Genomic DNA, 17,741 nt, shown 5'->3' with positions numbered 1-17,741 from the left:
CCACTAATACTAATCATAGCACCAAGACAGTGATAACGTTCCTCTGTGTCAAGTGTCTTCCTGTGACCTAGGAGAGCAGAGACAGGTAGACACCAGTAATACTAATCATAGTACCAAGACAGTAATAATGTTCCTCTGTGTCAAGTGTCTTCCTGTGAGCCTAGGAGAGCAGAGACAGGTAGCACGTTTCTCCTCAATGCTGTTTGTTCTGCTCGCTTTGTTTTGTTTGCATAAACACTATCTTTAGTAAAAGATGGGAGTGTTCTGGGATAGCTTCTGAGGGCTCAGAGTCGCCGGGCCTGGAAAGCTGTTGAATTGTGCCAGCAAAATCTACTTCATCATTCTCTGAGACAGTTTTCTTGGGAGGACATTTTGCTTTCAACCAACTTTTCTGATTGTGCTGGGATGAGATGAAAAATGGGGTTTCTCAATCAGGAAGGAATACATGGATTGGAGCCAGATTCAGATCTGAACCCTACTCTGGGTTCATATGTAGGTTCAGATCTGAACCCTACTCCCCGACAGCCTTTGGGCCTACGGTAGCACAAGTTCTTCCCCTCCGGATCCCTGGGTTGTGGTGGCCTAGTGACTCAATGGACAAGGGAAGGAAACACTGTCCAGTCTCGCGCCGTGCGCACAGTCAGGGCTGCGGTTGGTCCCATTGTTACCGTCACTGTTTCAGTCCATCTTGTTGAGGCCATGCATAGGCTCGGTGCTGCTTGGCCATGCACAGGCACGGTGGCCTTCTCCAGGAGCCAACTCTTCCGGGTAACGTGCCTCCCGTGCATGAGACAATGTCTCACCAGCCTCGCTTCTCGGCACGCTTCTGGCTGCACTTCTTCCAAGATGGACTTGGTTCTACGGGCAGACCACGGCATATTTCATATTCTTCACCGACACCGTCCTTCAAAGGCATCCCTTCTTCAGTCATGTGCCTTCATTGGTCAGCCTCTGTATGCATCGGACACAATGGAAAATAATCCTGGCTTGGGTCAAGCCCAGTGTTGTTAGTCTTTAGGCATTAGCGTGTCAGCGTGTCAGCTTGCTCGTTGGTCCTTGAAAGAGATCTTTTGCAGTGAATTTACCCAATGCCATGCTTTGTGTGACTTCCTGACGGCTGCTTTCATGGGCACTGATTGTGGATCCAGGTAAAATGAAACCTGTGACAGACAGCGTCAGTGTGGTCTCCATTCGTCATGCTGTTGCATATCGGTCCAGATGCGGAAATTTGTTTCCTCCACACTGAGTTGTAAACTATACAGAAGGTTGTAGTCTTTCTTCTATATCAGTGCTTCAAGGCCTCTTCACTTTTAGCAAGCCAGGTTTTGTCATCTGCGTATTGCCAGGTTGTGAATGAGTCTTCCTCTAATCCTGATGCCTGGTTCTTCTTTATCTAGGCCCACCCTCTCTGATTATTTGTTCAGCATAGAGATTGAATATGTAGAGTGAGCGGATACAACCCCGATACACACCTTTCCCAGTTTTCAACCATGCAGTATCCCCTTTTGTTTGAGTAATTGCCTCCTGCAGTACCTGCTCCATATGTGGACAACGAAGTATCCTATACGTCACAATGTTATCAGCCGTTGTTTTTTTTTTCATCAATGGTGTATTTATTGGAAAACCAATGAATGGGGTTTTTTTTTATCGTTTTACTAGGGGCTCATAGGACTCTTATCACAATCCACATATACGTCAATTGTGTAAAGCACATTTGTACATTCATTGCCCTCATCATTCTCAAAACATTTGCTCTCCACTTAAGCCCCCGGCATCAGGTCCTCATTTCCCCCCTCCCTCCCCATTCCCCCCTCCCTCATGAGCCCTTCATATTTATAAATTGTTTATTTATGGGCACACAGTTGAATGCATTTGCATTGTCAGTCAGCCACATAAACACCAATGAAAGTAAACATGGTTCATGTAGTCTTTGCTTTCAGATAAGCTCTGTCTGATAGCAACCGTGATATCTCCCTTGTGATATCTGCAGCCTCTTCTGAATCCAGATGGAATCTCTAACTGGTCCTCATTGAGGTACATTTCTGTGCATGTGTTTTAAATTATCACCACCAAAATTTCACTGGTGTGTTATTAATGATATTGTTCAGTAATTCGGCATTCTGTTGAGTCCCTTGTCTTTGGATCTCCTCTGGTCTGTTAGTAAACAAAACAAAACAAAACCACCTCCCCATCACGTCCATCTGACTCATGGAAACCAGCGGGGACGGGACAGGGCAGAGCTGCCCCTGTGGGTTTCCACACCGTCCTTCCCTGTTGGTCTTCTGCATTTCACTGTGAAACTGGACTTTGTCTTCCTTCCTTCACGTGCTGCCCCCACTCGCTGCTTCAGAGCAAGTGTCAGAGTTTCTTCCGGCATCGATTGTTCCCCCTATTTTTCTCTCGTGTCTTCTAAACGACTTTTTGCTTTGACCACGTGTGATGTCCTTGATGTCATGCCACAACTCATTCGTGTTCAGCTCCCAACATCTATTCTCGAGAGGGTGTCTGAACGCCAAGGCTGTGTTTTTGTGCTCATGGACTTTACAACATTTTTTCTTCAAGCTTCAGCTTGAACTTTCATGGTGGAACAATTGATCTGTTTCATGGTCAGCCCCTGGCCTTGTTCTTACCGATAACCTGGGCTTCTCCGGTGACACTTTCCTATCCAGGCACAGTCGGTTTGATCTCGCTGTCTCCCTCCTGGCAAGGTCTGAGTGTGTAGTCACTGCTGATTTTGTGGACAAAAGGTATTTCCAATGAAGAGGTCATTGGTTGTGCAAAATTCTATCCTGTGATCTCCAACATTGTTTCTATCATGAAAGGCTCTATTTTCCAACTACTGATCTTTTTCCTTTATTTCCAACTTTCGTGTTCCAATTACCAGTAATTATCCGTGCATCCTGGTCGCATGTTTGGCCCGTTTCGGATCGCAGAGGTTAGTAAAGCCTTCAGGTCCTTCAGCTTTGGGATGAGTGGTTGATGTGCAAATATGAATACTGCCTGCACTACCTTGTCCTGCCTTCCCTGTAGGTGCGTGTGGGTATCATCCTGTCACTGCGGGATTGGACACAGGATGGGCCTCAGCATGTTCTTTTTATGAAGCGTGTGCTGCCAGCCCTCTTCATTTGTCATCCCTGGAATAGCACGATCATTTGATTCAAAATGGCCGCTTCCAGTCCACTTCTGCTCGCTGATTGCTTCCATAGCAACATTGAGGCCCTTCTTTTGTATGTTTGACGACTTCTAATTTTCCTGGATGTGTGTCCTTCATCCATTGCACACTCCGATTTTTAATGGATGTTTATGGCTGTTTCTTCTCATTCTGAGTGGTGCCACATTGGCAAACGAAGGCTCTGAATGCTCTGCTCCACCCCCCACCCTCCCATTGAGGTGGAGTCTACATTGAGGAGGCAGCTCTTCCTCGGTGCTACTTACAGTACCTTCCGCCGAGGGGCTCTTCTGCTGGCACTCTGTCCATAAGCGTTCTGCTCTGTTAGCAGGGTTTTCATGTAGGAGTCGGCTGCCAGCTCCTTCCTCTCCGTTGGTCTTAGTCTGGTAGCTCCACTGGAGTCTTTGAAATACCAGTGGCATAACACAACAACCTACACATGGCAGCACGTAAATCAGCACCGGACCACACCCTGGCAGGTGAGATCCCTTTGCTTGTGAGGCCCCGAGTGGCACTAAGGGTTAAGCATGGGACTACTGGCTGAAAGGTTGGCCTGTCAAACCCATGCAAAGGCACCTTGGAAGATGGGCTCAGAGGTGTGCTTCTGAAAGGTCACATTCTTGTAACCCTGTGGCGCAGGTCTGCTCAGTGCACAGGAGGGCCACGCGCCATGCGTCGTGAATTGCAGCCAACTTGATGCAACTTACAACACCATCACTTTCTTTACCGGGCTGTGGTAAGGAATCACAGTAATGTCTCTGTGCTTGGACTACCTAGCATGGAACCTGGCACCTGAGCCCCATCGCTGATCCTGCCCCACAGTCTATCAGGATACCTTGGTTGTAAGTACCTGGAAATTGTTCTCAAAAGCAGCGTGGGAGAAAATGTGTTATAAAAAGTAGCCTGAGGGGAGCAACTCCGGGTATACTAAAGAGTTAAATCTACAAAAATGTCAGCTTTCTTAAAGAAAGAGAGAGAGAGAGCGCAGTTGTGGATTTGACTTTTCTCAAGATGGGAAAAGACTTTCTAGGCATAAAAACCATGAAGGCTGAGAGCCAAAGAAGGTCAATGGCATTGACTCGGTTTTTGATCTGCTCTGTGTTAAGTTGAACTGCAGTAAATAGCAAGTGAGGAAAGTGTGTGCAGCAGGTAGCGTGGAGACGTGTGAGTCCTGTGCTATTTGTGTGCGTTGCCTCGCAGGCTGTGTGCAGTTAGACAGCCAGTCCGGGCACTGTGGACTTCCTAAGACCCGAGCGAGCAATTACAAGTGTGCCTTTGCTCTCGTTGACCTTATACTTCTTTAAGAGTCTAGAAGAAAAACTATGATGGTGATGATTTTAATGTTTGTCATTTCTCAGATACTTTTGTAGGACAAAAATGAGCTGATGACATGAAACATTTAAATAGATTGAGTAAAAAGAAACAGGCTTATAGTTCCTCGCCGTCATTTGGTTAGTAATGAATGGCACAACTATAAATAGACCTAGATTTTTTTTTTTCCTGAATAGCATTTTTCTAAAGGAAGCAGAGCAGGGTTCAGTCTTGCCGAGGTAGAAGTGAGAGTTGCGGGGCTTTGGGATGATCGTCCACCCGCTGGAAAAGCTTAATTAGTGTGTTCACATGAACCGGCTGTAGCTGGGGAGAGAATGAAACTGTTGGTCAGCATTAGTATTAATATGTTTATGAGTGTGTGTGTGTGTGTACATACACACACACACACAGTTGTTGCTGGGTGCCATTGATTGGATTCCATCTCATAGCGACCCTGTGTGCAAAAGACAAAACACTGCCTGGTCCTGCACCATCCTCACAATTGTTCTTATGCCTGAACCTATTGTTGCAATCCATTGTTACCGATGGATTGACCCAATCCAGCTTCTTCTTTTTTGCTGTCCCATTACTTTACCAAGCATGACAGTGTGTCCAGCATATATAAGAGATGGTGAGATCATCCTAGCTTCTAAGGAGCCTCCTGGCCATACTTCTTCCAAAACAGATGTTTGTTCTTTTGAGAGTCCTTGGTACTTTCAGCATTCTTCACCAGCACCCTCATTCAAGCACTTTAAATGTTCTCTTATCTTCCTTAGTCGTTGTCCAACTTTCCCATGTATGTGAGGTGATTGAAAATACTGTGACTTGGGGCACAGACACCTTAGTCCTCCAAGTAGCATCTTTGCTTTTCAACACTTTAAAAGAGGTCTGTCTTATGCAGCAGATTTACCCAATGCATTGTGTCATTTGATCTCTTGACTGCTGTCTCCATGAGCATCGAGTGTGGATCCGAGCGACATGAAGTCCTCGACCACGTCAGTCTTGTCTCCATTTATCAGGATGATACCCACTGCTCTGGTTGTGAGGATTTGGGTTTTTATACAGCGAGTCGTAATCCACACTAAAGGTTGCAGTCCTTGTTCTTCATCAAGTCCTCCTCACTTGCAGCAAGTAAGGTTGTGTCATGCGCATATCACAACTTGTTAATAAGCCTTCCTCTAATCCTGATGCCGCACTCTTCGTATAATCCAGCTTCTCTGATGAGTTGCATACAGATCGAGTAAGTATGGTGAGGGGATACAACCCCGACACATATCTTTCTGATTTTAAACCATGCACTATGCGCTTGTTCTGTTCGCACGACAGCCTCTTGATCCATGTACAAGTTCCGCGTAAGCACAAGGAAGTGTTGTGGGACTCCGATTCTTCTCAAGGCGTTCACAGTTGGTATGGTCCCCACAGTCAAATGCCTTGGCACAGTCAATAAAAGCCACGTTAACATCTTTCTGATATCCTCTGCTTTCAGCCAAGGTCCAGCCAACATCAGTGATGATGATATCCTTTGTTCCACATCCTCCTCTTCTGCATCCGGCCTGCATCTCTCGCAGCTCCCTGTTGATGGACCACTGCAACCCTTGTTGGCTGATCTGTAGCAACATTGTACTGGCATGTGATCTTCATGACATTGTTCTAGAATTTGAACATTCTGTGGGTCACTTTTCTTTGTAATGGGTACAAATATGGATCTCTTCCTATCAGTTGGTGAAGTAATTGCCTTCCAAATTTCCTCGCAGATGAGTGAGTGCTTCTAGAGCCTCATCAGCTTGTTGAAACATGGCAGTTGCTATTCCGTCAGTTCCTGGAGCCGTGTTTTTGGCTGATTATTTTAGTGCAGCTTGAACTTCTTTCGGTACCATCGGTTCTTGCTCATATAATATGTCTTGCAATGGTGGAATAGAGACTCGTTCTTCTGGACACAGTGTTCTTTTGAACACTCTGTGTTCTTTCTATCTCCTTTTTTAAAAAATTGTAGGACATTTTAATTTTAGACTGCAAAAACAAAAGCAAGCAAACAAACAACAACAAAAAAACACTTGAACTAGGCTTGTCAAATGATGTAAATTTCACCCTTTCTGGGGAAGCAGAAGGTAGACCTTCCTGCTTCGCTGTTGTTTGCACTCTGCAGGGTTTTGATCCTTCTTCATGCTATAATCTGGATCATTTTCCTCATCTCCTTCCCCTTCCTCATCTGTTCCTTCACCTTCTTCATCATAATTATCATCATCTTCTTCCGTAGCTTCTCCAGTAAAGTATAACACTGATTTTGGGATTACACACTCACGTAAAAAGGAACCAATTTCAAAGTCTCCAGCAAGGATAGCTTCAGCAGCAGCATCCAAATCCCCACTCTCAGGAACGTCAGGAGGGGCAAAGAAATGAAAGAAAGTCATTTGAAACTGTTTTCGTCACAGTATGAACTGTTCACGCCCCTGGTGGTTTTGCTTCCTCTTAATGGTTTTCCATGTGACATTTCCCCCAGTTTTCCAATCTATCTGGCATCCCAGACAACCCTTGACTTCTGGTCCATCAAAAGAAAAGGGATCGGAATCCCCTGGTTCAAATTGCATCCAGTATGTCTTTGTCAACACTTCATTTGTGAAACACTCATTGGGTTCAAAGTGAAACTCTACAACAAAACGCATAGGCTGACCAGCATCTGAGAACTTCACTTGAATATCTTTCAAGTGCTTCAGAATAGGTTCATCGTGTTCCTGAGCCACATCACCAAGTAAATCAACATTCTTAAAAACCGTCAACCAAAATTCAGGAATTCCTTTGGGGTCATCTTTTTCTTCATCCTTCTTCTCATCCTCAGCCCTGGCCTTCTCTTTCAGCTCCTCTGCAATTTCATCCTCTTCGTCTGCTTTCCACTCACACTCTTCTTCTGGAGGTTCATAGATTGTGTTGATGATCTCAAAACGCTTAACAAGTAGAGGCTGATAGAGAACAGCATATTTTCGTTCAAGATCATGAACCTCCTCATAGAATTTGGCTTCTATCTGTGCACATTTAACTTGAAGGTTTTTAAGAGCATTCCCTCATCTTTTAACTACCTTAGGCAAGCTTTCAATGTATCCTGTTGGTGTTTCTACCAGACCATCTAGTCTTTCTTGAAGGGCTGCAAGAATCTGAGGGTTCTGCATCATCTGAAGCGCTTTGATTTTTGTTTCCTCACCAGTTTCTTCTTCTTCTACTTCTTCAACATCATCCAAATCTTGATCAAGTTCAGACTGTTCTTTGTTGTCAATGTGTGCCATGTTGTAAGAACTTCAAATTCTCGGTGGCTAGAACGCAGAACCAGGTGGTCGGAGCTGCGCAGACAGTGACTCAGGGCAGCAGCCGAGGCAGCGGGAGGAGCAGAAGGCGGCGCCGTGAGCAGATGGCGTTAAAAAAGCCCTTCTATCTTCTTTTGATGCTTCCTGTGCCGCTCAATATGTTGCCCACAGAATTTTAATATTGCACACCGAGGCCTGAATTTTCCCTGTGTTCTTGCAGTGTAAGAGGTGCTGAGCGAGTTCCTCCTCTGTGGTCTGCTACCACTTGGTCTCTGCACATTTCATTATAATATTTGGCTTTGGCTTCTTGAGCTGCCCTTTGAAATTGTCTGGGAAGCTCTTTGACTTTATCCTTTCTTCCATTTGCCTTAGCTGCTCGGCGATTAAAGTAAGGTTCAGAGTCTTCTGATACGCGTGCTAATCCTTTCTTTCCTGTGTTTTTAATGACCTTTTGCTTTCTTCATGGATGATGCTCATGTTGTCATCCCACAGCTTTTCAGAACTCCTACCACTAACGTTCAGTTCATCAAATCTGTTCTTGAGATGTTCTTGAGCATGTGGAATAGACTCAAGGTTGTATTTTATCTCTTGTGAACCTATTTGAACGTTCTTCAGCTTCAACCTAAACTTACACATGAGCAATTGGTGGTCTGTTCCACAGTCAGGCCCTGCCCTGGTGTCAGCCGCTGATGTTGAGCTTCTCCATCGCCTCTGCCCACAGATGGAGTTCATTTGATTTCTGTTTACTCTACCTGGAGAAGTCCACATGGATAGTTGCCATTTCTGTTGATGAAAAAATGTACTTGCTATGAACAAGTCATTGGTCTTGCAAAAGTCTATCATGTGATCTTTGGTGATAGAAATAACACCCAGACCACATTTTCCAACTACTGTTCCTTCTTCTTTGTTTCCAACTTTTGCATTCCAATCACCAAAATTATTAATGCATCTTGATTGCATGTTTGTTCAATGTCTTCAGACTGAAGACATTGTTAAAATTCTTCAATTTCTGCATCATTAGCTTTAGTGGTTGGTGCGTAAATTTGAATAGTAGTTGTATTTACCTGGACTTCCTTGTCTGTGGGTAGATATTCTCTCACTGACAGAGCAGTATACTTCAACATAAATCTTTAAATGTCCTTTTGGACGATGAATGCATTTGGAGAGAATGCATTTGGAAGAGAATTCATTCTCTTGAATCTGTCATTGCCTGCATAGTTTAACCATATGGTTAACCAGTCCATTTCCATGTACTAATGCCTACAATATTGGTCCTCATGCATTTTGTGTAATTTTTTACAACTTCTAGTGCTTATGGATGCATACTTGGTACATTCCAAGTTCCGATCACTGATCGATGTCAGCAGCTCCTCTCCTTGTCAGTCACACCCCTCAGCAAAGGAAGGTCCTGAAGGCTTGATCCCACAGGCTTGACTTCATCATGGCTGCCTCTCCCTGCAGACAGCAGCTCCTCCTCGGTCAGATGCACTGTTTCTGGCCATGTTCTGCTTCTGTTCATGAGGTTCTCAGTAACTGACAGTGTTTCTGTGCTAGCCATAGGATTGTCAGTGGCTAATTCCTCAGAAGAGGACAGTCTAGTCCGTCTTCATAGTCGGTTCTTAGTCTAGAACCTCTGCTGAAACCTATTCACTTGGGGTCGCCCTGCTGGCATTTGAAATATCAGTGACATAGCTTCTAGCATCACAGCAACACACAAGCCACCACAATATGGATACACCGCATGTCTGTCTATCTGTCTTTCTTTCTTCTACTTGTGAAGTTTCCCATTCCAATACTAAATAGACCCCCAACCCTGCTAGCCTACTAGCTTCCGAGATCAGGTACCCTCGGGGTGATATAGCCGCGGGCTTGTTAAGCTTCAAGTGTGTAGAAAACCAAGATCATCCTGAGGGGCCGGTCCCAATCCCAGCTATGTGGACAGCCGCCCCTCCCCACAGAAGAATTTACTCCAGAGGACAGCACTGAAGCTACAGCTCAGGGAGAGGGACATGTCTGATTGACGCACACAGGAGCAACTGAAGAGGGAGGAAGAGAGAGTGGAGCACATCCTGGCCCACCAAGCCTTGAGGACCCTATCCCTGCTCAGAGCAGCCAATGCACAGAGAAGACCATTTGGCCGGCCCCACTATGAGACACGACATTCCCTCACTGACCCATAGCCCTACAGTGGACAACACTGGAGATGCAGTGTAGGAATTGCACCCGATTTGACCCCACCACACTGTGACAAAACACAAAGGGTGTGCAACAGAACAGCAAGGGGAACAGAGCAATAAAGTCCTGAGGGAATACCAAAAATAGACTTTGGGGCAAGGGTATGGCGCCCCATCAGACTCAACCAGAAAACACTCCTAAAGGTCAACAAACAGAACTATTTACAGGCTTTTCTTTTTTTGGTCATTGGTTTTTTTGTTGTTGTTGTTTTCTTTTCTTTTGTTGCTTTGTTTTGCTTTGTCTTATTTTTGGTGCAGATTATTATCTCTGCAGATCTATCTAGATAAGATAGGCATGATAAACAACCTGGAGGAGAAAACAATGGGACCGACAGTTCCAGAGGGACATGGGAGAGGGGGGGGGAGGGTGTAAACAAACCCAGGGACAAGAGAACAAGTGATCCAAATTGGTGGCGAAGAGGGTGTAGAGGCCTAGTTGGGTGTGACCAAGGGTAATGTAACCGAGAGGAATTACTGAAACCCAAATGAAAGCTGAGCATGATAGTGGGACAAGAGGAAAGTAAAAGGAAATAGAGAAAAGAAGTAGGAGGCAAAGGCCATTTATAGTGGTCTAAATAAAGGCATGTACATATGTAAACATATTTATATATGATGATGGGGAAATAGATCTATATATTTATAGGTTAAGTATTAAGGTAGCAGATGGACATTGCGCCTCCACTCAAGTACTCCCTCAATGCAAGAATACTTTGTTCTATTAAATTGACATTCCATGGTGCTCACCTTCCCAACATGATCGCTGACGACAAAGCATGTGCATAAAGAAATGTGACGAAAGCTGATGGTGCCGGCTATCAAAAGATATAGCGTCTGGGGTCTTAAAGGTTTGAGGAGAAACAAGCAGATATCTAGCTGAGAAGCAACAAAGCCTACATGGAAGAAGCACACCAGCCTGTGTGATCATGAGGTGTCGATGGAATCAGGTATCATGTATCAAAGAACAAAAAAATCTTATCATTGTGAAGGAGGGGGAATGCGGTTGGGGAACCAAAACCCATCTGTAGGCAACTGGACATCCCCTTACAGAAGGGTCTCGGGGAGGAGACTAGCCAGTCAGGGTGCAGTGTAGCAACAATGAAACATACAACTTTCCTCTAGTTCTTTAATGCTTCCTCTCCTACCCCATCCCCACCCCCACCCCCATCATAATCCCAAATCTACCTTACAAATCTGGCTAGAACTGGAAACACAGTTTCCAGGACAGATGATCCCTTTAGGACCAGTGGTGGGAGTGGCGATACTGAGAGGGTGGAGGAAGGGTGGGGTAGAAAGGGGGAACCGATTACAAGGATCTATATATAACCCCTTCCCTGGGGGATGGACAACAGAAAAGTGGATGAAGGGAGACGTCAGACAGTTAAGACATGACAAAATAACAATTTATAAATTTTCAAGAGTTTGTGAGGCAGGGGGGCCGGGGAGGGAGGGAAAAAATTGAGAAGCTGGTACCATGGGCTCAAGTAGAAAGCAAATGTTTTGAGAATGATGATGGCAACAAATGTACAAATATGCTTGACATGGTGGATTGTGATGAGTTTTACGAGCCCCCAATTAAAAAAAAAAATCAAGACCATCAGCAATAAAACCTACCCTGTAGATTGTGATCCTAAAACCCCTGTTAACTGGGAGCAGAGATAGGGGGTGTGTGTGTGTGTGTGTGTGTGTGTGTGTGTGTGTGTGTGTGTGTGTGTTGTGCTTGATCTGGGGCAGCCCTGAGTCAATCCAGGGCTCATGGCGGTATGTTGGTGGCTTAAGCAGGCCTGGTGGCCATGCGTGTGCTCTTCTACACAGTCTGACCGGGCTCCTCAGTGGCATAGCTACGGATGAAGCCGAGACAGTGTGCACTGCCATGTGCGCCCCTTGGGGCTTTGATGTGCTTCCTGCGTGGCACAAGTCTCTGCACCTCTGCTGAGCTGAAGGGCAGCACTGTGGGCTACTGCCCCCCCACCCCCCCCACTGCGGCCTCAGAAGAAGAAGGCAGCATTTGTATGTTCTGCCGTTGGCGCATGCTCCCTGGACTAGCCCAGCCCCATCTGCCAATTAGGAATGCGCTCCCCAAGCCAAGGGGGCTGGAAGGAATAAATAGCAAGCGGCAAGGGAGTGACATCACCTCTCACAGTGGGTGCACTGTCACTCTCTCCTCTCCAGACCCATCCACGTGGCTCTCCCTAGAGCAGAGACGCATCCACTTCTGCCTTTGGTCTGGCCCATGATTGTGTCCAGTGTAGTAGGTTCAAAATCAACACGAGGTCTTTTCACTTGAGACTTTCAGATCTTCACAGCGTGAGTGACAGGTGCATCTGTCAAGCGTCACTTTCTAGTCCCACGGACATTGTCCTCTTGGGTCTGAAACACCCGCTGATTTGCTCAGTCTGCTCTTGCTTCACTTTTCCAGGGGTCACTGTGTGGACCCCTTCTCTTCCACTGGCTTTAGCACACCCTTTGCCCGACCAGTAGTGTGTGTAATGTTCTAACAGATCTCCTCGGAATTGTCCTCGTGGCGGGGTGAGGAGTCACTCCTCTCCTGCCCTCGTGTCTGTGACGGTAGGTTAAGGCCTCCTGGTGCCAAGTATGTGTGAAGAGGGGAGACGTTCTTCTGCCTCTAGCTCTTGGCCCCTGTGACCTTTCTGAGGTGACCACTGACTTCCCAGCTTGACTCAAGTCACCTTGGGCCCCTCCAGCCTCCTGGACGTCAGACATGTTGCTTCCAAACCCTTTTCTTCAGAGGGCCCAGCTCCCCAGGCTGGCCTCTTCCTGTCCAGAAGCACTCTTGCCCTCCTGAGACAGAGCTGGGCCTCCAGAGGGCGGGCCACCACCTCCCCACTGCTCTCTGGCTGGCCAGAGGCAGGCATTATAGTTATTATTTCCTTCTGAGTCAGAAAGACAAAATCAGTCACTGAAAGCAACATTTCTTTCAAACACAACTTCTCTCTCTGCCTGTAAACATTATAGCTGTGCTTGATGAAATGGCTGTCAAGGGTTGGGGCCTGGGATTCAGACTGTTTATGCAAACTTAGTGTTGTTTTGGTTTTGATTTTCCTGGGGGAAATTGCTGTAAACAGTTAGGGTTTCAGAAGCAACTCTGCAATAATAAACAGGAGCCCCGTGTTGCAGGGACTATTAATCCTTCTGTAACCCACAGTAACCCTCTGTACCGGCAGGGAAGCTGGTGAATAGACAGCCCAGGGATTCTGCCTGGAATGGAGGTGAAGAGCAGCCTGATCGTTGGGCTTGCTCTGTGTTTGGGGAAAGGAAAGTTGCTAACCGCACTTTGAGGTCAGCTGTGAAGAGTCGTAGCCATAGGGGCTCTCGGTTGACTCTGAGCTCTTGGTAAAACCCACACGTGGCTCTTGGGAAGAACTCACACGCGGCACCCTGCCGCTGGGAAGGTCCTCACTCAGAGCAACCAGCTCAGGCAGAGCAGGGCTGCTCCCGCACTCCCAAGGCTTCAGTCAGCTGCACGGCCAGCAGTTCAAACCCACCAGCAACTCCTTGGGAGAAAAATGAGGCTGTCTGCTCCCGTAACGATTTCCTGACGCAGAAACCCTGTGGAGTGAGTGAGTCAGCTTGCTGGCCGAGGGCTTGGGGATCTACAGGAGCAAGCTGCCACTCAACTTTTGTTCCGCAGCCCAGTGCTTTACAAGCTGCGCCCTGGGCGCCTTCTTGGGAAGACCGGGCGGTGGAGTACAAGATGCTGTGGTCCGAAGACATGGTGCTGCTCGCCCCAGCACTCCCGTCTTTGAGGACAGCCCTCTGTGGTCTGTTCTAGAAGGAGAGCGAATGTGTGTCTCCACGGCACCAAAGTAGTCTGGGGGAGCCGGGCGGTGATGGAAGGTGGGGCGGAGTGCGTTCCCGTCATGCCTGCATGTGCCAAAGCCCATCTTCCCACAGCCCAGGAGGAGGCTGGCGGGAAGGTTCTTGTGCAAGTCAGCCAGAATGGGCCGCTCTGCCTTTTGGTTGCTGAAAACTGCCCACACCTGAATCACATTTCACACATGCCAGCATCCTAGTGATTTGCAGGCCTCTGTTATGGGGGGATTGGGGGTGAAGTGGTAAGCCCTCAGCTGCTAACCCAAGGTTGACAGTTCACACCTAGCAGTCACTCTAGGAGAAAGACGTGACAGACAGTCTGCCTCTGTGCCAGTTACCTCCTGGAACCCCTGCCAAGTGCAGTTCTGAGTCCCGGGGACCCCTGGGCAGCAGCGCTGTGGGTTGGCGTGCATTGCAGCAGCACACAGCGTAGAGCCTCACAGGTGTGCTCCGTGGCAGGTGTTTCCATCATCCCATTTTACAGCTGTGCAAATCAAAGTTGAGAGGCAAAATAACTTGGCCGAGGTCCATCACTGCCAAGTGGCAGGCCCAAGGCATGTGAGCCACCTCTGTTGGGAGGGGGGTAGCCAGTGGCATCCACGCCTGTGCTCCCAGCAGGCTCTGTGTCATCTGGGTCACACACACAAACAACTCAGTGTGACACATGCTGTTTTCCAGGAAGCGCACGGAGACTACACATATGTGGAGAGAGTGAAAATACCTTTGGATCATGGGACCTTGTTAATCATGGAAGGAGCCACCCAAGCTGACTGGCAGGTCAGAGCACGCAAGTAACGGGACTCTCTCCCTTGTGGCGGAATGCTGCTTCCAGACTGGTGGGTGCCGGCCGTTGTAGACGCCATGGGGTCAGTTCTGACCCACGGGGCCGTGCACACCGCAGAACGAAACGGTCCTGCGCCACCCTCACCACGGTTCCTCTGCTGAGCCCATGGCTGCAGCGCTGGGTCACTCCTGGGCGGGGGGCCTTCCTCTCCTTCACTGCCCCTCCACTTCACCAAGCACGATGTCCTTCTCTCAGGACTGGCCTCTCCTGACAGCAGGTCCAAAGTGGGTGAGATGAAGTCTCCTGTCCTTGCCTCTAAGGAGCACTCTGGCCGCACTTCTTCCAAGACAGACGGGTTTGTCCCTTTAACAGTCCTGGGACTTTCCCCATTCTCCTCCAGCTCCCCAATTCGCATGCACCCATTCCTCGGTGGTCTTCCTTATTCAGTGTCCAGCTGTAAGACACATAGGAGGCCACTGGAAACACCATGGCTTGCCTCAGGCGTAGCTTGTGCAGCAGATTTACCTCTTATCTTTTTATCTGTGGACTGCTGCTTCCATGAACACTGATTGCGGTTCTAAGCCAGATGAAAGCCTTGACATCTTCAGCCTTTTCTCCCTTTATCATGATGTTACCTTTGGCCCAGTTGTGAGGGTTTTGGACTTCTTGACTGATTTAGGATTATGAATTTCTATAGGGTCGCTATAGGAGCCCTAGTGGCGTAGTGGTTACACATCGGACTGCTAACCACAAGGTCAGTAGGTCTCAAACCAGCTATTTTGAGGGAGAAAGAAGGTATTGCTACTTCCGTGAAGAGTTACGTGTCAGAAACTCACAGGGCAGTTTTGCCCTGTGCCATAGGCTCACTATGAGCCGGCATCAACTCGATGGCAGGGAGTATTTTAGAGACAGGGTCGCTCTGAGTTGGGATCCACCCCACAGCAGTGGAGTGTAGTAAACAAGCGGGCAGTGAGCCAGACAGTGAGGCTGCTTCGAGTGTGGGTGCTACTGACAAGCAGTCTGGTGGCTGCAGCTCAGCCTTCGAGAGCTTTCCAAGGAGATGGACATGCTCCATCTGTACTGTCCAGTGCAGCCATTGCTGCTGGGGGCCGAGGAGCTGAACTGTACATTTAATTTGTTTACATATTTAAACAGCCTCGAGTAGCTCCTGGCTGCGTGCGGGACTAGGCCAAGCCATGCTGAAGGTGTGCATTTGAACGCTGGATCATGGGCATGGGCACGGGCGTGGGCTCCGCGTGCTCCACCTGGTCTCCGCCATTGACGCATGGGCTGGTTGGTGGTGGGAGGGTGGGCGGGTGTTTATCGTGCTATGGAAAGATGGCGGGAGCCGGAGATGATGAGGCACAGTCAGGAAAGATGAAGATGCCACCCGCCGGCCGGCTTGCTGGCCTTGCCATGGGGGTGCTGGGGGTGGGGGTGGGCAGGCAGGCATCCGCTTCTGAGGAGGAGACCCTTCTCCACAAGGTTTGGAAGGCCTCCATCATTTTCCTCATAACTAATTTCCGACCGCTCTGAGCTAGAATTCGGTATCCGGTCATGTCAGAGCATCCCTCTGTCTCTCCCACAGCACCGAGTTCCTAAAGAGTACCACTCCAGAGAGCCCCGAGTCAACCTAACCTTCAGGACGGTCTCTCCAGAGCCACGAGGGGGGCGCTGGTGAGGAGGCCCCAGAGAGGCAGGGCGCCTTGGGGAAGAGGCGCCCCAGCTGTCTGGAAGTGCTGGCGGTTTGGAAGATGCAGGAGGGATTTGTTTGCCTGCTCGGAGCCCCATGAAGTGACAGCCGGGGGACTGGCAATACCCGATCACGTCTGGAAACTGCCCATGATCTGCAGGCAAATTAAAAAGCACTGTGGTGGTGTTCGTGGCTGGCTCTGTCCACCTGCGGGCCGACTCCTGCTCCGCCCCCCACCTCCCCTCCTCCCGCCCCGCCCCTCCGAAGGGGGAAAGCCACAGCCGTGTCTGCTCCTGTGACTTCAGCAAGATGTAAACATGCGTCAGTGGCCCTGGAGCCTTCCGCTGGCAGGCAGCCGCTGAAACCCAAACAGACGTGTTCTTACCACACGCTGTTCTTACCACACGCTGGGAAGTGGGAAAGCGGCCCCGGCTCTAGCACCTTCCTAATGGAAACAGACGGCCCTGCCCTGCCTGTCTGTCTTCCTCAGGCTCAGGGACAAAAGGAGGCAACGGCTGCAGGCAGTCCCCCCCAGTGTCGTGGACTACCAGAGAGCACTGGGCCCCAGCAAGGGAAGAACAGTTGAGTGGTGTCCGTGGAAGTGGCAGGCTGAATCAGGCTGGGGAGAGAGCGACAGCCGCTCCTCTCGGCTTAGATTCCCCGGAGATCCCTTGAGTCATTTGAACCCCTGCCAGATAGCAGCAGCCAGCAGCCCTCAGGGAAGCGCTCAGTTACCTAATGGCTCTCTTCCCTTCCCTGTGGGGAGTTTTAGGGGTGGCTGACTAAGGCTCTCTCTGACTCAACGTTCTCTCACAGACCAGTGCCTGAGCCGTGATGTCACCGAGGTTCCCAACACAGAGCAGGGGTCACTGCCCCTTCTTGCATCATCTACGCACGTGTCTTCTTGACCTCTTCGGATCAGGTGTCAGATTAATTCCCAAACAAGATACGGAAAACCCAAGAGAAAGAAGATGCGTGTACATGGATGGAAACGGGGCTGGAGACTTGGCGTTTACCCAGCAGCCTTGGGGAAACTTACCCTAGTCGTCTTGCTTTTCATCCCGTAAGATTTTCCTGGTCTCCCGGTCCGGGCACGTGCCCGGCAGGCCCGCTCTCCCCCAGGACACAGACAGACCACTGTGGCTGGCCGGCCTCCTCCTCTGATGAGCTTGCTGCCCTCTTGGGCAGTTGCCGTCCCTGACATGGTAGCATGACTGTAGACGGCCCGCTCTGCCAGGACCAAGTGCTTCACAGAAGCTAACCCTGTCCTCGGCCTTCCTGTGAGGCAGGTATGAGTCGCCTTAAAATAAAGTGAGCCTATGCCTGACCTCACCTGTTCTCCCTTAAAGCAAGCCCAGCCCAGCCAGCTCAAGGCAGGCAGGGAATTTCCCTTGCATCCCACGGAGACAGGCGGCTGGCCAGT

At 48.8% G+C, this 17,741-nt stretch overlaps 1 protein-coding gene and 1 pseudogene across 1 annotated transcript in view; one reads left to right on the top strand and one right to left on the bottom strand.

Moving 5' to 3' along the window:
* Positions 1 to 16,504, top strand: part of ALKBH3 (alkB homolog 3, alpha-ketoglutarate dependent dioxygenase) — a 60,602-nt gene extending 44,098 nt beyond the window's left edge. Inside the window, exons 9-10 of the mRNA XM_030885811.2 lie at positions 14,520 to 14,618; positions 16,214 to 16,504. Coding sequence (XP_030741671.1) covers positions 14,520 to 14,618; positions 16,214 to 16,306 — 192 coding nt within the window. The 3' untranslated portion in view covers positions 16,307 to 16,504. The remainder of the gene's footprint in view (positions 1 to 14,519; positions 14,619 to 16,213) is intronic.
* On the bottom strand, positions 6,565 to 7,780 carry LOC105979113 (annotated as a pseudogene).
* Positions 16,505 to 17,741: the final 1,237 nt, after the last annotated feature.

The sequence above is a fragment of the Echinops telfairi genome, unplaced genomic scaffold (assembly GCF_000313985.2).
Source record: "Echinops telfairi isolate 266 unplaced genomic scaffold, ASM31398v2 ScPeMD7_60;HRSCAF=208, whole genome shotgun sequence".
Taxonomy (NCBI): domain Eukaryota; kingdom Metazoa; phylum Chordata; class Mammalia; order Afrosoricida; family Tenrecidae; genus Echinops; species Echinops telfairi.
The sequence above is the reverse complement of the archived record's forward strand: the minus strand, read 5'-3'. Positions and strand labels throughout refer to the sequence as shown.